The sequence below is a fragment of the Chrysemys picta genome, chromosome 2 (assembly GCF_011386835.1).
Source record: "Chrysemys picta bellii isolate R12L10 chromosome 2, ASM1138683v2, whole genome shotgun sequence".
Taxonomy (NCBI): Eukaryota; Metazoa; Chordata; order Testudines; family Emydidae; genus Chrysemys; species Chrysemys picta.
Window position 1 is genome coordinate 181,452,481 of NC_088792.1, and position 20,882 is coordinate 181,473,362.

The window sequence follows — 20,882 nt, forward strand, 5'->3', positions numbered from 1 at the left end:
TTATATGAGTAATGACACTGTCTGGGATATCTTCAGTGAACATGGAAACACCAAAATGGACACACAATGCAAGTGAAGAGAAAAACGTTTGTTAAACGAGGTTCTCTGTGCTTGAGTCAGAGCGCAGTTGGGATGAGTGTGTTGGTATCAATGGCATATAGGTCGTTCAGATGCATCTTGGATTCTCTTAGTCCTATTTACATAGCTCATGGCTGTGAAAAATGTTATGCTCTCTGTGATGCAGTTAGGTTGACCCCACGGTAAACACAGCGAAGTCGACAGAAGAATTCTTCCATCAACCTAGCTACCGCCTCTCAAGCAGGTGGATTTACAAGAGTGATTGAAGAACCCCTTCCATCACTAAGGGTCTGTGCTGCAGTGACATAGCTGTTATGCTGCAGCTGTAGCACTTGTAGTGTAGACATCCCCTTAGTGAGCTGATTGAGTTCCTCTCTATGGTGACAGAGTAGCTGAGGCAGATTTTTCTCTGCTGGACATTGGAGGGAAAAGTATTAAATGTTTTGTTATTTAGCTACTGGTAATATTTGTTCACCCTATGAAATGTATTTGAGTGGCAAGGTACAGTAGCCTAAGTCTGGGAGGCCACATTTAAATTGGAAAGAGGAGACCGATAAGATAGAGCCATCATAAATTGTGACTGATCTGCGCCTGATGGGATGACAGTTCCACAGATTGTTGCTGAAGTATCAGTCCTAAAATGCATGGTTTGCAGCACAGGGGAATGTTACATGATGAAGGGCTGGACTTTTAAATTCTTCGTCAGCCCATCTGACAAAAATTTCAAATAGACTTCTCTGTCTGTGCCAAATTTCCTTAAATGCAATCTGCTAGTTCAGAGCAGGACACGGATTGTTATCTTGGGTTCACAAAAGCAGTCAGATTAGTCAAACATCACAATCCAATTCCTGATCTGGAATTTCAGATTTCCTTAGAAAAGAAATCTCTGAGGAGTCAAGCCAAAATATAACATGGAACAAGCAATGTATATCAAATAAAAATCACAACAGCTAATAATAAGAGCAAAGTCAACATGTAATCAAAGCAGATGACAAACTATCAGTGTTATTGTCCAGAATTGTAAGACGACTAGATATGCGTATGGCTGTCAGTCAATTCATTAACAACCTGAAGGAGGAATTTTGATGCCTACATAACAGATCTCTGAAAAGCACGAAGTCGGTCTTTGAAAGTGACAAAATATCTCTCCTCAAAGTGAAGGAACCAAGGAGGAATTTCCAGGGCTTAAAGGGGAGTTGAGAAGGTAGCATGGTTTGAAGGGGGGTGGGGGGGAGGAGAGAGGGGAGAGAAGGAATAGAGGTTTCCAAGGTTATATTTTGATATAACTATATATCTAGATTCTTTTATTAAAGTTTGTGAAAGGTAGGTTATCACAATTAGAATCGGCTGAATTTTCAATCAAGTTATATTCATCTAGTGCCAAGCACGTTAATCAAAAGAAACTCTTCTTTAGATTTTGGGACACCAAGCAGAGATTTTCAATCATCCCTAAGTAACAATCTCGATCCCTTAGGACACTGGCTTTTTCACAACTGACAGTCAAACACACGCTTAGGAAGACCCTTTCTTTGTATGTCGAGTTTATAACAGTGTTGTTCCAGTCACTAAAGGGTTAAATCAGGATCCTATTCCATCCACATAAAAAATTTAAAAAATGCAAGATGGCTTTCATCTTACCACTTTGTTACTTTAAAATATGTTTTACATTAACCAGCTTGGAAGAATGCTACTTACCAAGAACACAAGAAAACTAAAACCTGGTCTGGACAAATGAAACTTACTGCCTAATAGTCATGCTGCTGTTCTCAAATTAAAAATGCTGGGTGTATTGACCATTTGACTTGAGGCCGAAAATGAAGATCAATCCTGGCTTATGTGTAAATGCCACCAAAGTACATATGCAGCCCATACTGCATTTCAGGGGAGGAGGTAATTAGTAAAAAACATTCTTGCCCCAAAAAACTGACTACGTGGAGGCCATGGAGATATTTAGCTAAGCAGCATGCTGGGCATGCACATCAGCCATTTGTTTCCGCAGGTCAATGGCATGTCACTCGGAGGTATGAAAAGGATGCAGGAAGCTAGTTTTACTTTCAGCTTCCGGTCAGATGTGTTGGTCAGTCTGCCTAGGAATTTTAAGTTCAAGTCAAATCAGATCAGCAGCTAGTTACTGATGAAGGGTCAAACGGACAGACAAACATAATGTAGCTGTAAAAATTGATTGATTACTCCACATCCCCCAAATTAGCCATATTTTATCAGATCTTTATATTTGAGATTCAAATTGTCCTTGGAGAAGTTGCCTTAAACAAATCTAGTAAGCATAATACAATATATTGTTGACAGCTCATTAGGAATTTTCCCAAGTGTCCTTGTGAATGATTACAACTCTAACTCTAAACTAAACTTATGCCATTTTCAGACCTAGGTTATTAACCCATTTTAAACTCCATTTTTCACCTTACCTTGGCAGTTTTAAAACCCATACTTGTCCACTGGGTGGTAGCAAAGTGCACTGTTTCAGAAACACTGTAGCCACAACACACTTTAGACACAAAGGATCCTGGAAAACAGACAACGAACTGCCCACTCTGCTGTACAGTACGGTGCACCTTGATCCCCTCTTTGCACAAGACCTCTGGGGAGATCTAGAGAGAATAAAAATATGAGAAAGTTTGAATCCTTTTTATAGTTAGATCCCCTCTTCATTGGGCACTGCCATGCATTGCTTGCTATGGAAGGGTGATCACATGTCATACCAACACCTCATTAATTTGACCTCCTCCACCATGCCCAATATGAAACACTGAATTTCCAGTGTCCTGGGGCTGGAGGTGCAGTTACAACAGTGAAGGCTTTATCTGAAAGTACCACTTTAAAATTTCACTTGCCAACAGCTTCAACCACATTACGTGAAAACACGGTGTGATTTAAAACAAATAACTAGCAGGTTTGGCACTTCACCCCACTAGTTTTTCTTTACAGAAATATAGTTGCCTTTGTTAAAGTAACTAAGCCATTCTAAAGATGCTCAGAGAATAAATCTGCCTTTCAAGGCCTAAGCAGATCTATTTTATATATAAAACATATTTAGCATCTAAAAGCATATGCATGCTACGTAAGACATGTTACATGCGTGCTACGTAAGACATGTTAAACACTGGAAGCTAAGAACAGTTTAAGGAATTTACTATTACACAGAATTCCTGGTTTCAATAAACAAGGCCTAGAAAATATCAACACACCTGAAAAACACCAAAAATTAATCTACTATGCCCCTCACCTGTCCTTTCCCAGTTTTACAACATCGAAGTTCCCTATTAATGAATGGCCAAAAATTTAAGACTGGCACAGAGCTCCAGGTCAGCATAACTTACATCCTAAAAATGTAGCTTTCTAGTAAAACATAAGAACGGCCACACTAGGTCAGACCAATGGTCCACATAGTCCAGTATCCTGTCTTCTGACAGTAGCCAATGCTAGATGCTTCTGAGAGAATGAACAGAACAGGTAATCAGCAAGTGATCTGTCCACATTATCCACTCTCAGCTTCTGGCAGTCAGAAGCTACAGACACCTAGAGCATGGGGTTGCATCCCTGACCATCCTGGCTAATGGCCATTGATGGACCTATCCTCCATGAACTTACCTAATTCTTTTTTGAACGCTGTTATACTTTTGGCCTTCACAACATCCCTGGCAGAGAGTACCACTGGTCGACTGTGCATTATTTGAAGTAGTACTTCCTTTTGTTTGTTTTAAACCTGCTGCCTACTGATTTCACTGGGTGACACCTGGTTCTTGTGTTATGTGAAGGAGTAAATAACATTTCCTTACTCACTTTTTCCACACCAGTCAAGATTTTATAGACCTCTATCATATCCCTTCGTTATCTTTTTCCAAGCTGGAAAGTCCCAGTCTTTTTAACCTCTCCTCATACAGAACCTGTTCCACACCCTTAATCATTTTAGTTGCCCTTCTCTGTACCTTTTCCAATTCCAATATATCTTTTTTGAGATGGGGTGTCCAGATCTGCACAAAGTATTCTAAATGTGGGTGTACCATGGATTTATAGAGATACATTATATTTTCTGTCTTGTTATCTATCCCTTTTCTAATGGTTCCTAACATTAACTTTTTTGACTGCCACTGCATGTTGAGCAGATGTTTTCAGAGAACTATCCACACTGACTCCAAGAGCTCTTTACTGAGTGGTAACAGCTAATTTAGACCCCATCATTTTGTATGCACAGTTGGGATTATGTTTTCTAATAAGAATTACTTTGCATCTATCAACATTGAATTTCATCTGCCATTTTGTTGCCCAATCACCCAGTTTTGTGACATCCCTTTGTAACACTTCACAGTCTGCTTTGGACTTAATTATCTTGAGTAATTTGTATCATCTGCAAACTTTGCCACCTCACTGTTTATCCCTTTTTCCAGATCATTTATGAGTATGTTGAACAGGACTGGTCACAGTACAGACCCCTGGGGGACACCATTATTTACCTCTCTCCACTCTGAAAACGGACCATTTATTCCTACCCTTTGTTTCCTACCGATTAACTAGTTACTAATCCATGAGAGGACCTTCTCTCTTATCCCGTGACTGATTATTTTGCTTAAGAGCCTTTGGTGCAGAACCTTGTGAAAGGCTTTCTGAAAGCCTGTGTACACTGTATCCACTGGATCAGAAACTGATTTAAACGATAGGTTACATACCACAGTCAGTAGTTCTGCAATTTCATATTTGAGTTCCTTTGGAACTTTTGGGTGAATACCATCTGCTCCTGATGACTTACTGCTGTTTAATTTATCAGTTTGTTTGAAAACCTCTTCTAATGACACCTCAATCTGGGACAGTTCCTCAGATCTGTCACCTAAAAAGAATGACTTGGGTGTAGGAATCTCCCTCACATCCTCTGTAGTGAGGACTGATGCAAAGAATTAATTTAGTTTCCCTGCAATGGCCTTATCTTCCTGGAGTGCTCCTTTAGCACCTCAATCGTCCAGTGGCCCCACTGGTTGTCTAGCAGGCTTCCTGCTCCTGATGTACACCTCTACCCCGATATAACGCTGTCTTTGGGAGCCAAAAAAATCTTACCGCATTATAGGTGAAACCGCGTTATATCGAACTTGCTTTGATCCGCCGGAGTGCGCAGTCCCCCCCTGGAGCGCTGCTTTACCACATTATATCGGGGTAGAGGTGTACTTAAAAGATTTTTTGCTCTTAGTCTTTGGCTAGTTGTTCTTCAAATTCTTTTTTGGCCTGTCTAATTACACTTTTACACTTGGCTTGCCAGAGTTTATGCTCCTTTCTATTTTCCTCAATGATTTAACTTCCAATTTTTAAAGGATGCTTTTTTGCCTCTAACCATTTCTTTTACTTTGTTGTTTAGCCATGGTAGCATTTTTTTGGTCCTCTATGTTTTTAAAATTGGGGTATACATTTAATTTGAGTCTCTATGATGGTGTTTTTAAAAAGTTTCCAAGCATCTTGCAGACTCTTCACTTTGGGGACTGTACCTTTTAGTTTCTGTTTAACTAGCTTCCTCATTTTTGTGTAATTCCCCTTTCTGAAATTAAATGCTACTGTGGTGGGCTTCTTGGGTATAATCCCCCCTGGGATGTTAAATTTATTTATATTATAGTCACTATTAACAAGCGGTTCAGCTATATTCACCTCTTGGACCAGATCCTGTGTGCAACTTAGGACTAAATCAAGAATTGTTTCTCCTCTTGTGGATTCCAAGACTATCTGCTCCAAGAAGCAGTCATTTAAGGTGTCAAGAAATTTCATCTCTGCATCCCGTCCTGAGGTGACATGTACCCAGTCAATATGGGGATAGTTGAAATCCCCCGTTATTACTGTTGTTTTTTTTTTTTTTTTTTTTTTTTTGTAGCCTCTCTAATCTCCCTGAGCATTTCATAGTCATCATTCTGGTCAGGCGGTCAGTAGTATATTCCTACTGCTATAATCTTATTAGTCAAGCCTGGAATTTCTATCCAGAGAGATAGTTAGCTTTTCTTTTTTAACGGCTTTTTTGACAAAGCACAAGGGAAAAAAGCCAATTAAATTTGCATTTTTAAATGCTTAAAATAGGAAATTAGAGAGACAAGGTGGATGAGGTAATATATTTTATTGGATCAACTTCTGTAAGTGAGAGAGACCAGCTTGTAAATTCAAAAGCTTGTCTCACTCATCACCAGAAGTTGGTCCAATAAAAAATAGTACCTCACCCATCTTGTGTGTCTCATATCCTGGGATCAACACAGCTACAACACCACTGCATACAGAAAACAGGAAATATCAACTATACAGTAAACAAAGGAACTGAACTCTAAGTACCCGTAATCATCTAACTACTCATATCCATGACTGACATTGTAAAAGACAACAGGGACTCATCTGCCATGACGGAGATTCCATTCGTGAAAATATTGGACATATGTATATTTTACATGTTTAAATGGATTGTGGGTGCTTTTGAAAAGAATGGACATTTACTGATATGCAGGGTTAACCTTTATTTCAGCATTCTGGCATTCTGTAGAATTGGAAAATACTGGAAATATTGTGTGGTAAATGCCGCTGCGGGTAGCAAGGGTCCAGACTTTACTGGCAAAGTTTTTCTTTTTAAAATCAAAAGCAATAAAATGTGTGAATTAAAAAAAAAAAAACACTCTTCTGATTAACATTGGATTCTCACAGATACAAAACAAAATTCAACTTACCATAACATTGCTTTCAAGCATTTCCAGCCCTGGAGTGCCATTGGCTTGCAGCAGGGTATGTACCACATCATCAAGTTTGTTCTCTTCCGCAGCAGGAATGCAATACCTGTTTGTTTTAAAGAGAAAATAGAGCATTTACTATGTAGTAACTGGTGTTCAGCAATGGATTGACCAAATCCACTCCAAAACGAAAAGCAAGTGGAAAAAAATTAAAACAGTCCCTCCCAGCTGTTTTGGCAAGATGCTTCAGATTCATGGAAAGTTATTTATTTGGACTCAAACCTACAGTATTTACCATACTCAAAGGAAAAGAAAAGGTTGAAATGATTACAAGCTATCCCCAAAGCAGAACATGTGACAACTCACTACTCTACAAAATCAGAGAGGAGAGAATCAGTAACATCCTGACATCCCCAGTACCAAGGATATCAGCAATCAGGTTGCCATCTACTCAGCACCTACACTGCATACAGTCACTCTAATCCTTACTTTAAATGACTATATTTGTTACATATGCTTAAAATGTAAGCCACATTGTTTTCTTTAATAAAACAGATGTTTATGGTCCCAAATCAGTAACAGAATACAGAACTTACATTAGAAATATTTGATTAATAAAAGCAAAATATTCCAAGATCATCTTCCTTCGCTTACTTGACAAGTCTCAAGTTCACCCTTCCTCCTTTTCCCTGCAACAGAGGCCATCAAATGCCTAAAACACAGCGGGCAGCACAGGAAGAGGTTTAAACTGGGTGCTGAATTACAGGCATCCCATATTCTCTCACCTCCTCCCATATTTTGCTAGCCACCAAAGTGGAAACATTATGCACAATCCCATCTCTGCTCATGGCCATTAGCGCTTTCCCCAGCAGAAGTGGCATGAAACAGTCTAGAGAGATCTTATCTAAGTTCTATGTAGCTGGGGAACTGCCACTGTGCAGGATGTATAGGTGTGATCTGGCTGATGAATAAAGACTGAAGGGGAAGCAGAAGTAGAGACACATACACAGCATGGGGAAAGGGGAAAGAAATGTAGAAGAGAAACACTTATCAGTATTATCATAATCATTATTTCACTATATTGCAGTAGCACCCAGGGTCTCCAATCAATGCCCCATCATGCTATGCACCACATACAGGTAAAAAAAGGCCTGCTCCTACTTCAAAGAGTTTACAATCTTAGTGTAACCAAAAAAAGAACAGGTGTAAAACAAATAGGGAGATGGAAAAGATAATAGTGAAAATTATGTTTGGTATAACAAACAGCTGTCTCAGCACACCAATATAGAAAATTTCCAAACTATGCCTGCTGCAACCTCTCCTTCCCTCCTCCTCCAAAGAAGTGTGGCTTTCCTGCCATTTAAAAGAGTATTAGGAATACCCAATTTCCCCACCCCCAAAAACTCCCAGGCAAAATTGAAATTAAAGCTGAGAGAGAGAGAGATGCAGGAAATGTGATCAATGAAATACTTTCTTAAATGCATGAAAGTTGAAACACCTGTGGTGAAGGAGACAAGCTCAAAAATAGATGATTTTTGAAAGATCCAATTTTCCTTCATTGCAGTGCCTTAAGGCGGGGGCGGGGGGGGGGAGAAAGGAGCAGAGTCTGAGCGGGTTTACCATTCAACTCTGAGGCTAGGTCTACACTGGGGCGGGGAGGGGATCGATTTAAGATACGCAAATTCAGCTACGCAAATAGAATAGCTGAATTCGACATATCCTATTCGACTTACCCCGCTGTGAGGATGGCGGCAAATCGGCCGCCATGGCTCCCCCATCGATGGCGCTTACTCCTCTTGACGAGATGGGAGTACGCGCGTCGATTCGGGGATCGATTTATCCGTCTAGATGAGACGCGATAAATCGATCCCCAAGAGATTGATTTCTACCCGCCGATCTGGGCGGGTAGTGTAGACTAGCCCTGAGATTTCAGCTACATGCTCTCCAATTTCTTCTGTGCAAAACAGCCCTTGGTGCAGAGTATGTTTCTTATAAGAATGGCTATATGGGATCAGACCAGTAGTCCATCTAGCCCAGTACCCTGTCTTCTGACAGTGGCCAATGCCAGATGCTTCAAAGGGAATGAACAGAACAGGGCAATCATCAAGTGATCCATCCCGTCACCCACTTCCAGCATCTGGCAGTCAGAGGTTTAGAGACACCCAGAATATGGGGAGGCATCCCTGACCATCCTGGCTAATAGCCATTGATGGATCTATCCTCCATGAACTGACCTCATTCTTTTTTGAACCCTATTATACTTTTGGCCTTCACAACATCCCCTGGCAGAGAGTTCCACAGGTTGATTGTGTGTTGTGAGAAGAAGTACTTATGTTTACCTGTGGCACCTTAGAGACTAACAAATTTATTAGAGTATAAGCTTTCGTGGGCTACAGCCCATTTCTTCAGATGCATATAGAAAGTACTCCTGTTCTTTTTGCGGATACAGACTAACACGGCTGCTACTCTGAAACCTGTACTTATGTTTGTTTGTTTTAAACCTGTTGCCTGTTAATTTCATTGGGTGACTGCAGGTTCTTGTGTTATGTGAAGGGGTAAAGAACACTTCCTGATTCACTTTCTTCACACCATTCATAATTTTATAGACCCCGTATCATATCCCCCCTTAATCGTCTCTTTTCTGAGCTGAACAGTCCCAGTCTTTTTAATCTCTCCTCCACATGGAAGCTATTCCCTATCCTTAATCAGTTATGTTGTTCTTCTCTGTACCTTTTCCATTTCTAATGTATCTTTTTTTGAGACGGGCAACCAGAACTGCACGCTGTATTCAAGATGTGGGCATACCATGGATTTATATAGTGGCATTATGATATTTACTGTCTTCTTATCTATCCCTTTCCTAACCGTTCCTAACATTGTTAGCTTTTTTTGACTGCCGCTGTACAATGAGTGGATCTTTTTAGAGAACTATTCACAATGACTCCAAGATCTCTTTCTTGAGTGATAACAGCTTATATAGACCCCATCATTTTGTATGTAGAGTTAGGTTATGTTTTCCAATAAGCATTACTTTGCATTTATCAACATTGAATTTCATCTGCCATTTTGTTGCCCAGTCACCCAGTTTTGTGACATTCCTTTGTAACACTTCACAGTCTGCTTTGAACTTAACTTATCTTGAGTAATTTTGTATCATTGGCAAACTTTGCCATCTCACTGTTTATCCCTTCTTTGGGATCATTTATGAATACATTGAACAGTACTGGTCCCAATACAGATCCCGGTGGGACACCACTATTTACTTCTCTCCATTCTGGAAACTGACCATTTATTCCTACCTTTGTTTACTGCCTTTTAACCATTTATTGATTCATGAGAGGACCTTCCCTCTTATCCCACGACTGCTTACTTTGCTTAAGAGCCTTTGGTGAGGGACCTTGTCTAAAGACTTTCAGAAAAAGTCCAAGTACACTGTATCACCCTTATCCACATGTTTTGTTGATGCCCAAAAGAATTCTAATAGATTGGTGAGGCATGATTTTCCTTTACAAAAGCCATGTTGATTCTTCCCCAACATATTGTGATCTAATAATTGTTATCCGCATCTGAGGAATGCTGAGTAATGCTGATTTTAGGGTCACTAACAGATGACATTAGGTTTCCTTTGAAAATGTGAAATTTGCCAACATTTTATCATGCAACTCTGGGCAAGTGAAGGTGTGCAGGACAGAAAGCAGTCTCATCCCTGTGATCCACCAGCGTTGCTTGGAGCTGCTTTATAAAGGGCTCAGTAGGAATTCATTTGTGAGCACGAATATCAATATGCATCTGCAACAGCTCTCGATTCCTTCTATGAAATGGAAGGCCTAGAGTGTCAAAGAGTGTTTTCCATAATAAACCCAGGTACTGCTGTTTAGAGTGAACTGGGTGGGCTATGGTGCAGTTTTTCTTGGGATACATGAGTTGATGGGAAGAGAGGGTTTTTAAAATCTTTCAGCTCTTGACTTCTCTTCAGCTAAATTTTTATTTTTAAAGGAGTAATTTTCCTACTGACATTTCTTGTTTCCCTTGTGACATTAGGTGTTTGTGACATGGGCTACTGTTTTATGGTTGAAAACAAAATCCTGAACTCATGTTTCAGTCAAAATGGAGCCTACATGTATAGTCTCTTACTGATTTGGGATCTTGTGTGCATCTCTCATTTTGTATGTGCAGTTTACTTGTGCTCCTTTAGACTGACTTGGAAGATGGGGGCAGATGTTCTTATTCTCTCTCACTCAAACATTGGCCCCTCCCCTTTATTTCTTTTAACTGTCAGAGGTCCTGTGTCTTTTGCAACCATTCCTCTAGTCACAGCTTTCGTAGCTGTTCAGTGACACTAGTTCAGACAGACAGAAGGATCTTTAGAGAGCTGGCCAGGGTGCAAAAGGAATCAAGCTTGGGTTCCAAATCTCTGTCACCAGATTTCTGAACTGACCCAACCTTACCTGGAATATGTTGTAGTCAGCTAGGGGACATATTTCAACTGCAGCACCATGTCAGAAAGGAAAGAGAAAGAGGAGACCCATCTGAGACATTAGGCCCCATGCAATCCACCCCTGCTCTCAACCACGTAGGCTCAGGAAAGGAAAGAAAACTTCAGGGTGTAGGCAGCCAGTATCATGCCAGCAAGAGCTGCTACCAAAGCAGTTTCAGTAGGAACCTCTGGACACTGATGTCAGACTTCTTTCTATAGACTTTATTCTGAACAGGTTTCCCTGCTGCTGCTTCCAACCTCTTCCCACCCGCTCCCTCACAGTCTCTTCATGCTCCTCTCCATCCATCCCACCTATTCCCCATACCTCATCCCCCACCATTCTTTTCCCCTTTGTTTTTCCTTTTTGCTAATCCCTTCGTGCCTTCTGTCCTCACCCACCCATGCCCTATCATACACACATCCCCTTTTGTCTCTGTTCCCTACTATATCCCCTCTTCTCCCCTCCTCCCCCCCCCACACACAAAGCCTCTCCCCTTCTGTCTCTGTTCCCCCACTGCTCCTAACTCAGCTTTTTTGCTCCATTGGTCCACATGGCTTTTTTTTTTTAAATCATCCTCTCAGCCACTCAGTGGGGAGGAGGAGGAGGAGGAAAGCACCAAAAGTGTTTTTTTCCCCCCCTGAGGGCAAAACACTGAGGGGCTGGCCCTGGCTCCTATCCACCCCCACAGCCAGTTTTCAACACCCCAACTCTGTTCATCACTCAGCATCTGAGTTAGGGTACTTCCTTCTCCTCAATGCTAGCTGGGTGCCAGTAGGACAGTGGCTCCCAAACTGTGGGGTGCACCCTCCTAGAGCGGCACAGAGGAACATCTTAGCGGGGGGGGAGGGGGGTTTGCAGCGGCCCTGGGCCAGCTCCCCAGGAGGTGGGGAGGGAGTGCCACCAACCCCTGGTCTGGCCCTGGCCTCGGTCCCAGCCATGGCTGCCCTCCTGGCCTTGGCTCCCAGCTGTGGCCCCTGGCCCTGGTTTAGGGTTGCCAGGTGCCCGGTTTTCAACCAGAAAGGGGACCTGGCAGTGTCCAGTCAACACTGCTGACTGGACACTAAAAGCCCAGTTACCCACAGTAACCGGCCTCTGCCACCAGGGGAGGGAGGTGGGAAGAGCTGCTGCTGGAGCCTGGAGATGCACTCAGGGATGGCTCCGGCTAGAGATGTACCAGCAGCTCCCACATCCTGCGCTGGATGCGGCTCCACCTCCCCCCTCTGGAACACAGCTCCCCCACACACACACCTGGCTGCGGGGGTGGGGGGAGGACAGACCATGGGGGGAAAATGGTGGGGGGGGACACACTAGAAAAAGTTTGGGGACCACAGCAGAAGGAGGTGAATTGAGAGCACAGGAGAGACACACCTCTGCTCTCAGTTTTTATATCTGGTGCCACAACAGCCCCTGGTGGCTCAGAGCAGCAATTGCAAGTAAAGTCCTCAGCCCGGGCCTGGAGCATGTTCAGTGTAGATCAGGGGTCGGCAACCTTTCAGAAGAGGTGTGCCGAGTCTTCATTTATTCACTCAAATTTAAGGTTTCGCATGCCGGTAATAAATTTTAACATTTTTAGAAGGTCTCTTTCTAGAAGTCTATAATATATAACTAAAGTATTGTTGTATGTAAAGTAAATAAGGTTTTTAAAATGTTTAAGAAGCTTCATTTAAAATTAAATTAAAATGCAGAGTCCCCCGGACCGGTGGCCGGGACCTGGGCAGTGTGAGTGCCATGGAAAATCAGCTTGCGTGCCGCCTTTGGCACGCGTGTCATAGGTTGCCTACCCCTGGTGTAGATGGAATTTAAATAGCCAGCCTCTATATCTCTACTGAGCATGTACAAATGGCAATTTTCAGAGGCTTACAACTTAGTCAAAGATGGGTGGATTTTCATGGGAAAAGCAACAGGCACATCCCTGACACTAGGTCACGCCCTGCCAAATATGAAATCACTGCTTAAAAACGTGGAGGTGCTAGAGCTTCTCGAAAAAAATAGGAGAATGTGAGATTTTTTTTCTAACGCTTGCAAAACAATGTACTTTTCCCTAATCTCATTCTCAGGAGCATCTTCATTGCTTTTGTTGAAACTTTCCAAAGAAATTTAGCTTGGGACAGCCAGCATGGAAAATATCAGACCAAACAGTTAAAGTCTGGTAAAGTTTTACACAACCAAAAACAGTCTTAGGCAACCTTAACTGTAGAGAGTGCCACCAGCTCTGCCTATAATAAAATGTGAAAAACAACCTCCTCTCCCATCCTCCCTCCCCCCCAAAAAAAATATTTTTATAAAATTAATAGAATTCACATGACACTTATAAGGCATTACAATTCACTCTGATTGTATATTGCCTCTTTCCCCAGTTATGGATCTGTCTTGTCTTAGACGGACTGTAAGCTCTTCATTGCATGGACAGCCTCTTATTCTAAGTTTGTTCCTAGGACAATGGGACCTAGCTCCTGGTAGGAACATTTAGCTGTGACAAACTCACCTGTATTCACACAACTCAGCACATAACCACAGCTCAAGTTTAGCACCATTAATACTGATAAGAGTTTAAATAGTTTTAATTAGTAATTAAGAGGGTAACTGAACATCTCTGTATGTTTGGTTTTCTTGAAATCTTATAAAGCATTTTAAAGTACTATTTATGGTATGTGCCAAGCATCATTAGCCATGTAGCAGGGTGGACACCTGCTCCTGCCTGGAAGGGCCTGAGATAGCCCAGGGAGCAGGCAGCGTGAAGGCTGAGCTGATCGGGGGAAGTGGCTGCAGCTGGGGCCATGCCCCAAACAGACTCAGCTGGCCTGTATAAAGAGGCTGGGAGTCAGGAGCTCAAGAGTCTCTCTCTGCCTTCAGAGAGAGAAGCGCCTGGCTGCAGGGAGCTAGACAGGGTACCTGTAGTGGAGCAGGGCTGGGGAAAGGCTGAGGAGCTGGGGAGCTCCAGCCTGGATAGCCCCAGGCTGCAGTCTGGTAGTAGGCCAAGGGGTACTGGGGGTTGCAGAGGTCAGCCCAGGGCTAGGCCAAGGCAGCAGGTCCAAACCGTCCTTGCCAGTGATGAGTGGTCTCTACTGCAGTCTGCCCCAGAGAGTGGCAGTGGCCTAGTACTGAGGCAAGGTGGGGATAGTGGGTGGGGGTTCCCCAAGGAGGGGAGACCCAGATCTGTGGGATACTGCCAGGGGGCAGCACCCAGAGCAAGGGGCACCGGGGTCCTGGGAGGGACACAGGGGCCAGAAGTAGGGACAAGGCGGATCACCGGCCTGCAGAGGGCGCTCCAGACGCTAGACGAGCTGATTCCCCGGAGTAACCAATAGGGGGCGCAGCAGGGGTGAATCTGGTCATCTTACAAGCCATTATAATTCAGCCTCCATGCATCAAAGTTTTATAATCAAGGGTTTTCTTAATTACTTTATTACATTTTTGTTTAATCAAGGTCTAAAAGTTTAGCTGCTTATACTGTTCTTATTGTCGAGAAGATCCTTTCAGGATAACATAGTACTACAGGAATAACATAGATAAGTATATTAAATGCTGGCACCATCTGCTTCCAGTGATTCCACTATCCGCTGTTGTACTTCCATTACAATCTGAGCAATATTGTGTAATGACTACAGTAAGCAGCAGCCACCTCCAAGCAGATATGTGAGCACGTGTTAAACCTATTTGCAACAGGTGCCCACAAAACACAAAATGTGGCTACAAGAAGTTACAGACTTGCAACCATTCACATCAAAATGTTAGAAGGATGTGGCTTCAAAGGCAGGTATCACTGGGTAAAAATAAAAAATATATATGTGGTTTGGTATCTACAGAGTCTCAAGATACCTTGTGAAGTAGAAGAGTGGGGACAGTTTAGCAGAAGGATGGGATCAATCACCTTAGAAATAAGAATATAGAGCTAGCTTGCACAAATCTCTCTACACATCAGTCTAAGGAAATCCTGCCTTGACTAGCTGTCATTTGGATTCCAGGTGTTCAGAAACATTCTGCAGAGTGAAATCTACACACCGCAAAAATTGTTTGCTGCTAAATAGCCTAAAACAGAGAATGGAAGAAATATTAAACCCCTTTCCTTTAGAAGGGGTTTTTCATTTAGTTTATACCATATCACTTGTCTATCAAATTTCATGACTTTCCCATTAAATTTGTAATCGCAGAAACTTCATTTCCTGATGTGACTCATTTAGGCAAAACGCAATAGCCATACTGCAGTAGCTTCCAACCTTCCTACCAAGAGCCACTGGGGCACCGAGTAATGGGATAAACCACAGGGATACTCACCAAACGCAATCAGCACCAGTGTGTAAGTAGTCAATGTATGGAAGGTGATTTTGGTCTCGAGACCAGCATGAGGTAGAAAAGACCATGCCAATATTTAGCCAAGGAATTGTCACTCCTAAAATAGAGGAATTAAAAATAAACTTTAATGGATTAGAATGTCAATTAAAAATTAATAAATGATATTTTTAGAGCACATTTCAGCTGAAAAGCCTGCTTCTCCATTGAGTTGAAGCAGGAGTTTTAAATGAAATGGTCACTAACATTACAGTAACTGTGGTTCTTCGAGCTATGTTGTCCATATATAGTCTACTCTTGGTGCGCATGCACCCAATACACTCGAGTCTGAATTATCCTGGCCAGCGGTGTTTGTTGGGGCCATGCCTGCACCCTGAATGTCTTTGTGCCTCCCACCAAGCGCATAACGGGCAGGGCAGCCCTACCCACCCCTCAGTTCCTTCATCAATACAGAATCCAGATATTAACAGACTTTGTAGTAGCAGGAAACAAGGACAGGTTGTGAAATTATATATGGAGAAAACATCTCAAAGAAGCAGTTACTATAAGTAAGCCAACTGCTTTTCCATGTATATTCTACTGTTGATAACTCACAAGAAGTGACCTAGATCCCAGGAGATGGGTGTTGCAGTGTAGGATAGCCAAAATTCTCGCTTCCATGATAGAATGCTGGGTAAACGTACGCACTGAACTCCCAAATAGCTGCTCTACAAACGACTAGGATGGGAATGTTTCTCAAAGAAGCAACTGAAATCTCAATAACACCCCGTCTTTATGAAAAATCAAATATGGGGCCCCTGACATCAGTGCCTATATCTCCCCCTCTCGTCTGGCTGATGTTATCACTACCAGGAAGGCTGTTTTTATGGAAAGATGAGAGAGAATTTATAGCGAAAGGTCCAAGAGGTGGGCCGATTAACCCTGTGAGAACAATATTTAGATCCCAAAGAGGGGGAGGTTCTCTAACTTTCATAAGAATCTGGTCACTGTGGGGTGTGAGAATGTAGAAGCAGCTTGCAATGGACAGTGGTGAGCTGAGATGGTTGCTAGAAGACCCCTTAAGCTCACAGATAGTTCAGTCTGTCTAGAATCTTTGCTTGAGATGGTATTAACTGGTGGTGTTGTGACCAGATCATGAATCTCTTCCATTTAGCAGCATAAATATATCTGGTAGAGTCTTTTCTGCTGTGGACAGGGACACTCTATACTGCAGATGAGCAGGTTCTTTCTACTGAAGTCAGTCAGCCAACATTTATGCTGTGAAGTGTAGGGAATATGGGATGAAGGACTTGGCCGTGCCTCCATATTGTGACCTCTGGTTGGAGAGCTACATGTATTGATGGTTGAATGGAGCGATTCTTCAGGCCTGATACCAGAACTGTCTTGGTCGCGCTGGAGCTACCATGATCATTATGGCAGAGCGCCATCTGAGCTTCCTGAAAGCAATGGGGATGAACGGAATTGGAGGGTAAGCGTACAGGAGGCCTAATGACCATGAAATCAGTAATGCATCAGGCAATGACCCCTGACTTAGTCTCCCTCCAAAAGAGAAATTTTGACATTTCCTTTTTACTCTTTTGGCAAAGAGGTGAATGCTGGGATGACTACACTTGAGAGAGATGTCTTACGTTGTCATCTATCAACCTGTAAAGGTTGTTTGAAAACTGCTCACTGAGGTGATCTGCCAGCACATTCTGTATTCCTGGCAGATGAACAGCCTTCAGAGTAATTTCATGATGGATACAAAAGTTCCAAAGATGTACACACTCTTAACACGAAGGAGTAGACCTTAGTCCCCACTGCTTGTTTACATAAAATGGCTATTAGCTCCAGGACATTTGTGTGGAGCCTTGCTTCCTGAGGAGTCCATGTAGCTTGTGTTTGGTGATTGTCTAAATGGGCTTTCCATGCTAAAGTAAAGGAATCTGTCACCGATGTTTTTGATGGTATTGGAGGGGAGAATGGCTGTCCCTTTGCAGACTTTGAAGGGCCCCTTCCACCAATTTAATGACAGGACTTCTGGTGGAACATGTATTAGGATGGACAGGTAATGTTTGCTTGGCTGATGCATAGTACAGATCTCAAACACCCTTGCATGCAACAGAAGTCTGGCAGGCTGAATTACAAAGGTGCAGGGGCCATGTGTCCTAGCAGTCAAAAAAGTTCTCGCAGATATCGTGTCATAAACGTGCAGGTCGGCAGTATGACTTGGAATCTCAGGTGGTAGACAAGTCATCACTGTTAGGGAGACCAGTATGACTGCTATGAATTCTGTTTTTTGTGTTGGGAGTCAGTATTGACTTCTCTTTGTTTACTTTAAGGCCTAGAGAGGTGAACAGTTGCAGAGTCAGTTAAATGGAGTCTATTACTTGTTGGCACAACTTCCGATGAATGAGCTAATCATCAAAATATGGGAAAACTTGGACTCCCTGTCTTCTGAGGTAAGTGGCCATCACCACCAGCCATTTTATGAATACTCTTCGTGCTGTTGGTAGGCCGAATGGTAATGCCCTGTGCTAGTAGTGGCAATTGCCCACGTGAAACCTGAGGTATCTTCTGTGGGCAGCTGGGAGAGCTATATGGAAGTGTCTGGGAAGTAGAGAGCTACATACCAGTTATTCTGATTTAAGATTGGAATTAGAGAGGCCAGAGTCACCATCCTGAATTTGAGCTTGCAGATGAAGATGTTCAGCTCTCTGAGGTTCAGAATGGGTTGCCGGCTGCCTTTGTTTTTGGGAGTCAGACAATAATGAGAGTAAAATCTCTTTCCCTTTTGTTCCTGAGAAATTTCTTCCACTGCTCCAAGACTAAAAAGTGACTGCATCTTCTGATATAGCCTGCTTTCAATGAGAGAGGTCCCTGAATAGGGATGGGAAAGGCGGGTTGGGGAGGGCTAGAACTGTATGGAATAACATATAAACTACAATTTTCAAGACCCAGCGGTCAATATAATTGGTGCTCCAGGACCCATTGATTAAATAAATTATTCCCAAATGAAGGGGATATAATTGGAAGAGCCAAAGGGGTTTCCTTTAGACCAAGAAGTCAAATCTGCTGCCTTCATGTCGACCGAGGTTGATCAGCAGAGAGGGTGGTGTGGATCCTGATGACCTCCTTCTGGGAAATTTCAGACATTTCCTAAGTGCCTGTATTGAGGGTAAAGGGATTGCCTCTGTTGTGGCTAGTGTTTACATTGCTTACACTTTGGTGCAGGAGTGTGGACTCCTAAGAAGCTCAGTGTGGCACACAAGGCCTTTAGGGCTCATCTGTTTTCACACTAACAAGTTCAAATTCCTCAAAGGGGAGATCATCAACTGTTATTTGAGTTTCTTTACGGATCCCTGAACTGTGGAGCCAGGAGAATCTCCTCGTAGCAATTGAGGTGGCCATAATCTAGAGCAGCGGTTCGCAACCGGGGGCCCGTGAGCCCTTTCATGGGGGCTGCGGAGCCTGACCACTGAAACCTAGTGCCCCCCATGGGCCTGAAGCAGGGAGTGGCACAGGGCAGAAGCCCCAAGGCCCGGAGTCCCCATGGGGCTGAATCCCCAAGGCGCCCCTCCACCCCCCATGGGGCTGAAGCAGGGAGCGGCACAGGGCTGAAGCCCTGAGCCCCAACACCCCTCGTGGGGCTGAAGCCAGGAGCAGCACGGGGCTGAAACCCCGAGTCCTCTACCCCCCCTGCAGCCAGGAGCAGCATGGGGCTGAAGCCATAAGCCCCAGCACCCCTTGTGGGGCTGAAGCTGGGAGCAGTGCGGGGCTGAAACCCCAAGCTCTCCCATCCCCCTGAAGCTAGGAGCGGCAGGGCTGAAGCCCCGCCGCCACAGGCAGAAACCGTGAGCCCATGGGCAGAGTTGAGGGGCACAAGGATGTTGCCCCCCAATCTGCAGTGCCTTACCCAGAGTGAGGTAGTCCTGGGGGCAACTCCATTCCCCCCCACCTCCTCCTCTCCCTCAGCCCCCCTCAGGCCCCCCCCTCAGGCCAGATCCTGGGCAGGAAGACAGAGCCAGGCAGTGAGGGGCAACTGCTCCTTTGGCTGATGGTGCCATGGAGTGGGCAGCCGTGGCATTTCCCCATATGCTGCTGGTGCCTGGGGTTGCATCTGCTCCTCAGCTCCCAGCCTCCTTTGACTGCTCACGCAGCCAGTCAGAGCCCTCAGAGTAGCCACCGCACACAGCCCCAGACAGGGTGGTGTCCTGATGAAATGAGTCAGGGGCTGGAGGTGGCACTACCTGGACCCCACTGTGCAGAGCTGGCCCGAGCCCTGCTGGCCTTCTCCCCACAAATAGAAGTCAAACTATGCCTATGCCCCAGGGTCCCACCCTTGGTCTGGAGGGCCCCCCGCTGGTCCCTGGAGTTTTTCTAGCATGTTGAGGAGGGCCTCAAAGAAAAAGGTTGAGAACCCCTGATCTAGAGGCTGTATCTGCAGCATGTAGGGATGCCTGTAGGGACACGGGTGCCGTGAGCTGACTCAGCCATGATATACGTTGTCTTAGGGAAATTGGTCTCTAAATCTGGTCATAGAATCCCAACAAGACAGGATGGTCTTCTGTCTGGGTCTCCTCATCTGAGCCTTGACCAGTCTGTTCTGCAGGTAGTGGAGCAGTTGGTCTAGTTGTAATGCCCCATTGTAAAGATGTGGTTGAGATCTAGCACTCGACTAGAATGCTGATGCAGGCCTTCTAGCATGATGCATTTCCCTTGGAGCCCTATAAGGCCAACAGTACTGGTAGGCAAAATGGCAGATATTGAAGGGGTAGGGTATCAAAGTATAGTATCCCTTTTTGAACTTTTGTATCTGTGGTAATAGGAAGTAGCCCATGACATTCTCTCGGGTGTGAACGATCCTGAATACCTAGACAGCAAGGAACAACCTGGTGAAACCTCCCCTAGTGCTTTCAGAGTAGGAAAGTGCATATTCCTCCAGAACAGGAGCTGTACCAATTGGTGTGCGGAAACCCCCACGGAATGTGCTTTAGCTGGTTCCGTAGATGTGTGCAGTGCCAGTGTCAGGACAGCTGTTGGACAGTAGTGGGCAATTTGGTATCAAGGAGACCAATAGGTCTTTAGACACTGTATTGGATTTTGGTAGTGAATATGTTAGCACTGAAGTCAAATTAAGTAGACTGAACTGGAACCAGGAGCCTTGGTGCTGAGGAGTCAGAACCAGGCATTTGTGCAGTACGACAAAAGACAGTCCGGAGGCATGAAGACTTGTGCCTGCATGGGTGCCAGTGGGACCGTTTTGGGGCCTTGTGTCACCCCTTGTGGCTCTTAAAGTAAAGGACCTGGTGAGGAGGAATCTCTGTCTCTTTTCTTTATGAACCTCGTGGTCTTTCTT

The 20,882-nt window shown here is 43.9% G+C and overlaps 1 protein-coding gene across 6 annotated transcripts in view; it reads right to left on the minus strand.

Moving 5' to 3' along the window:
* Positions 1-20,882, minus strand: part of JARID2 (jumonji and AT-rich interaction domain containing 2) — a 315,799-nt gene that overhangs the window by 9,684 nt on the left and 285,233 nt on the right. For all 6 annotated transcript variants that reach the window (XR_010598780.1, XR_010598781.1, XM_065585072.1 and 3 more), the window contains 3 exons: positions 15,530-15,644; positions 6,777-6,882; positions 2,505-2,687 (listed from right to left, as the gene is read on the minus strand). Coding sequence is in view for 4 of the 6 variants with exons in the window: in XM_065585072.1 (XP_065441144.1) it covers positions 2,505-2,687; positions 6,777-6,882; positions 15,530-15,644 (404 nt within the window). In the remaining 2 variants the exon portion in view is untranslated. The remainder of the gene's footprint in view (positions 1-2,504; positions 2,688-6,776; positions 6,883-15,529; positions 15,645-20,882) is intronic.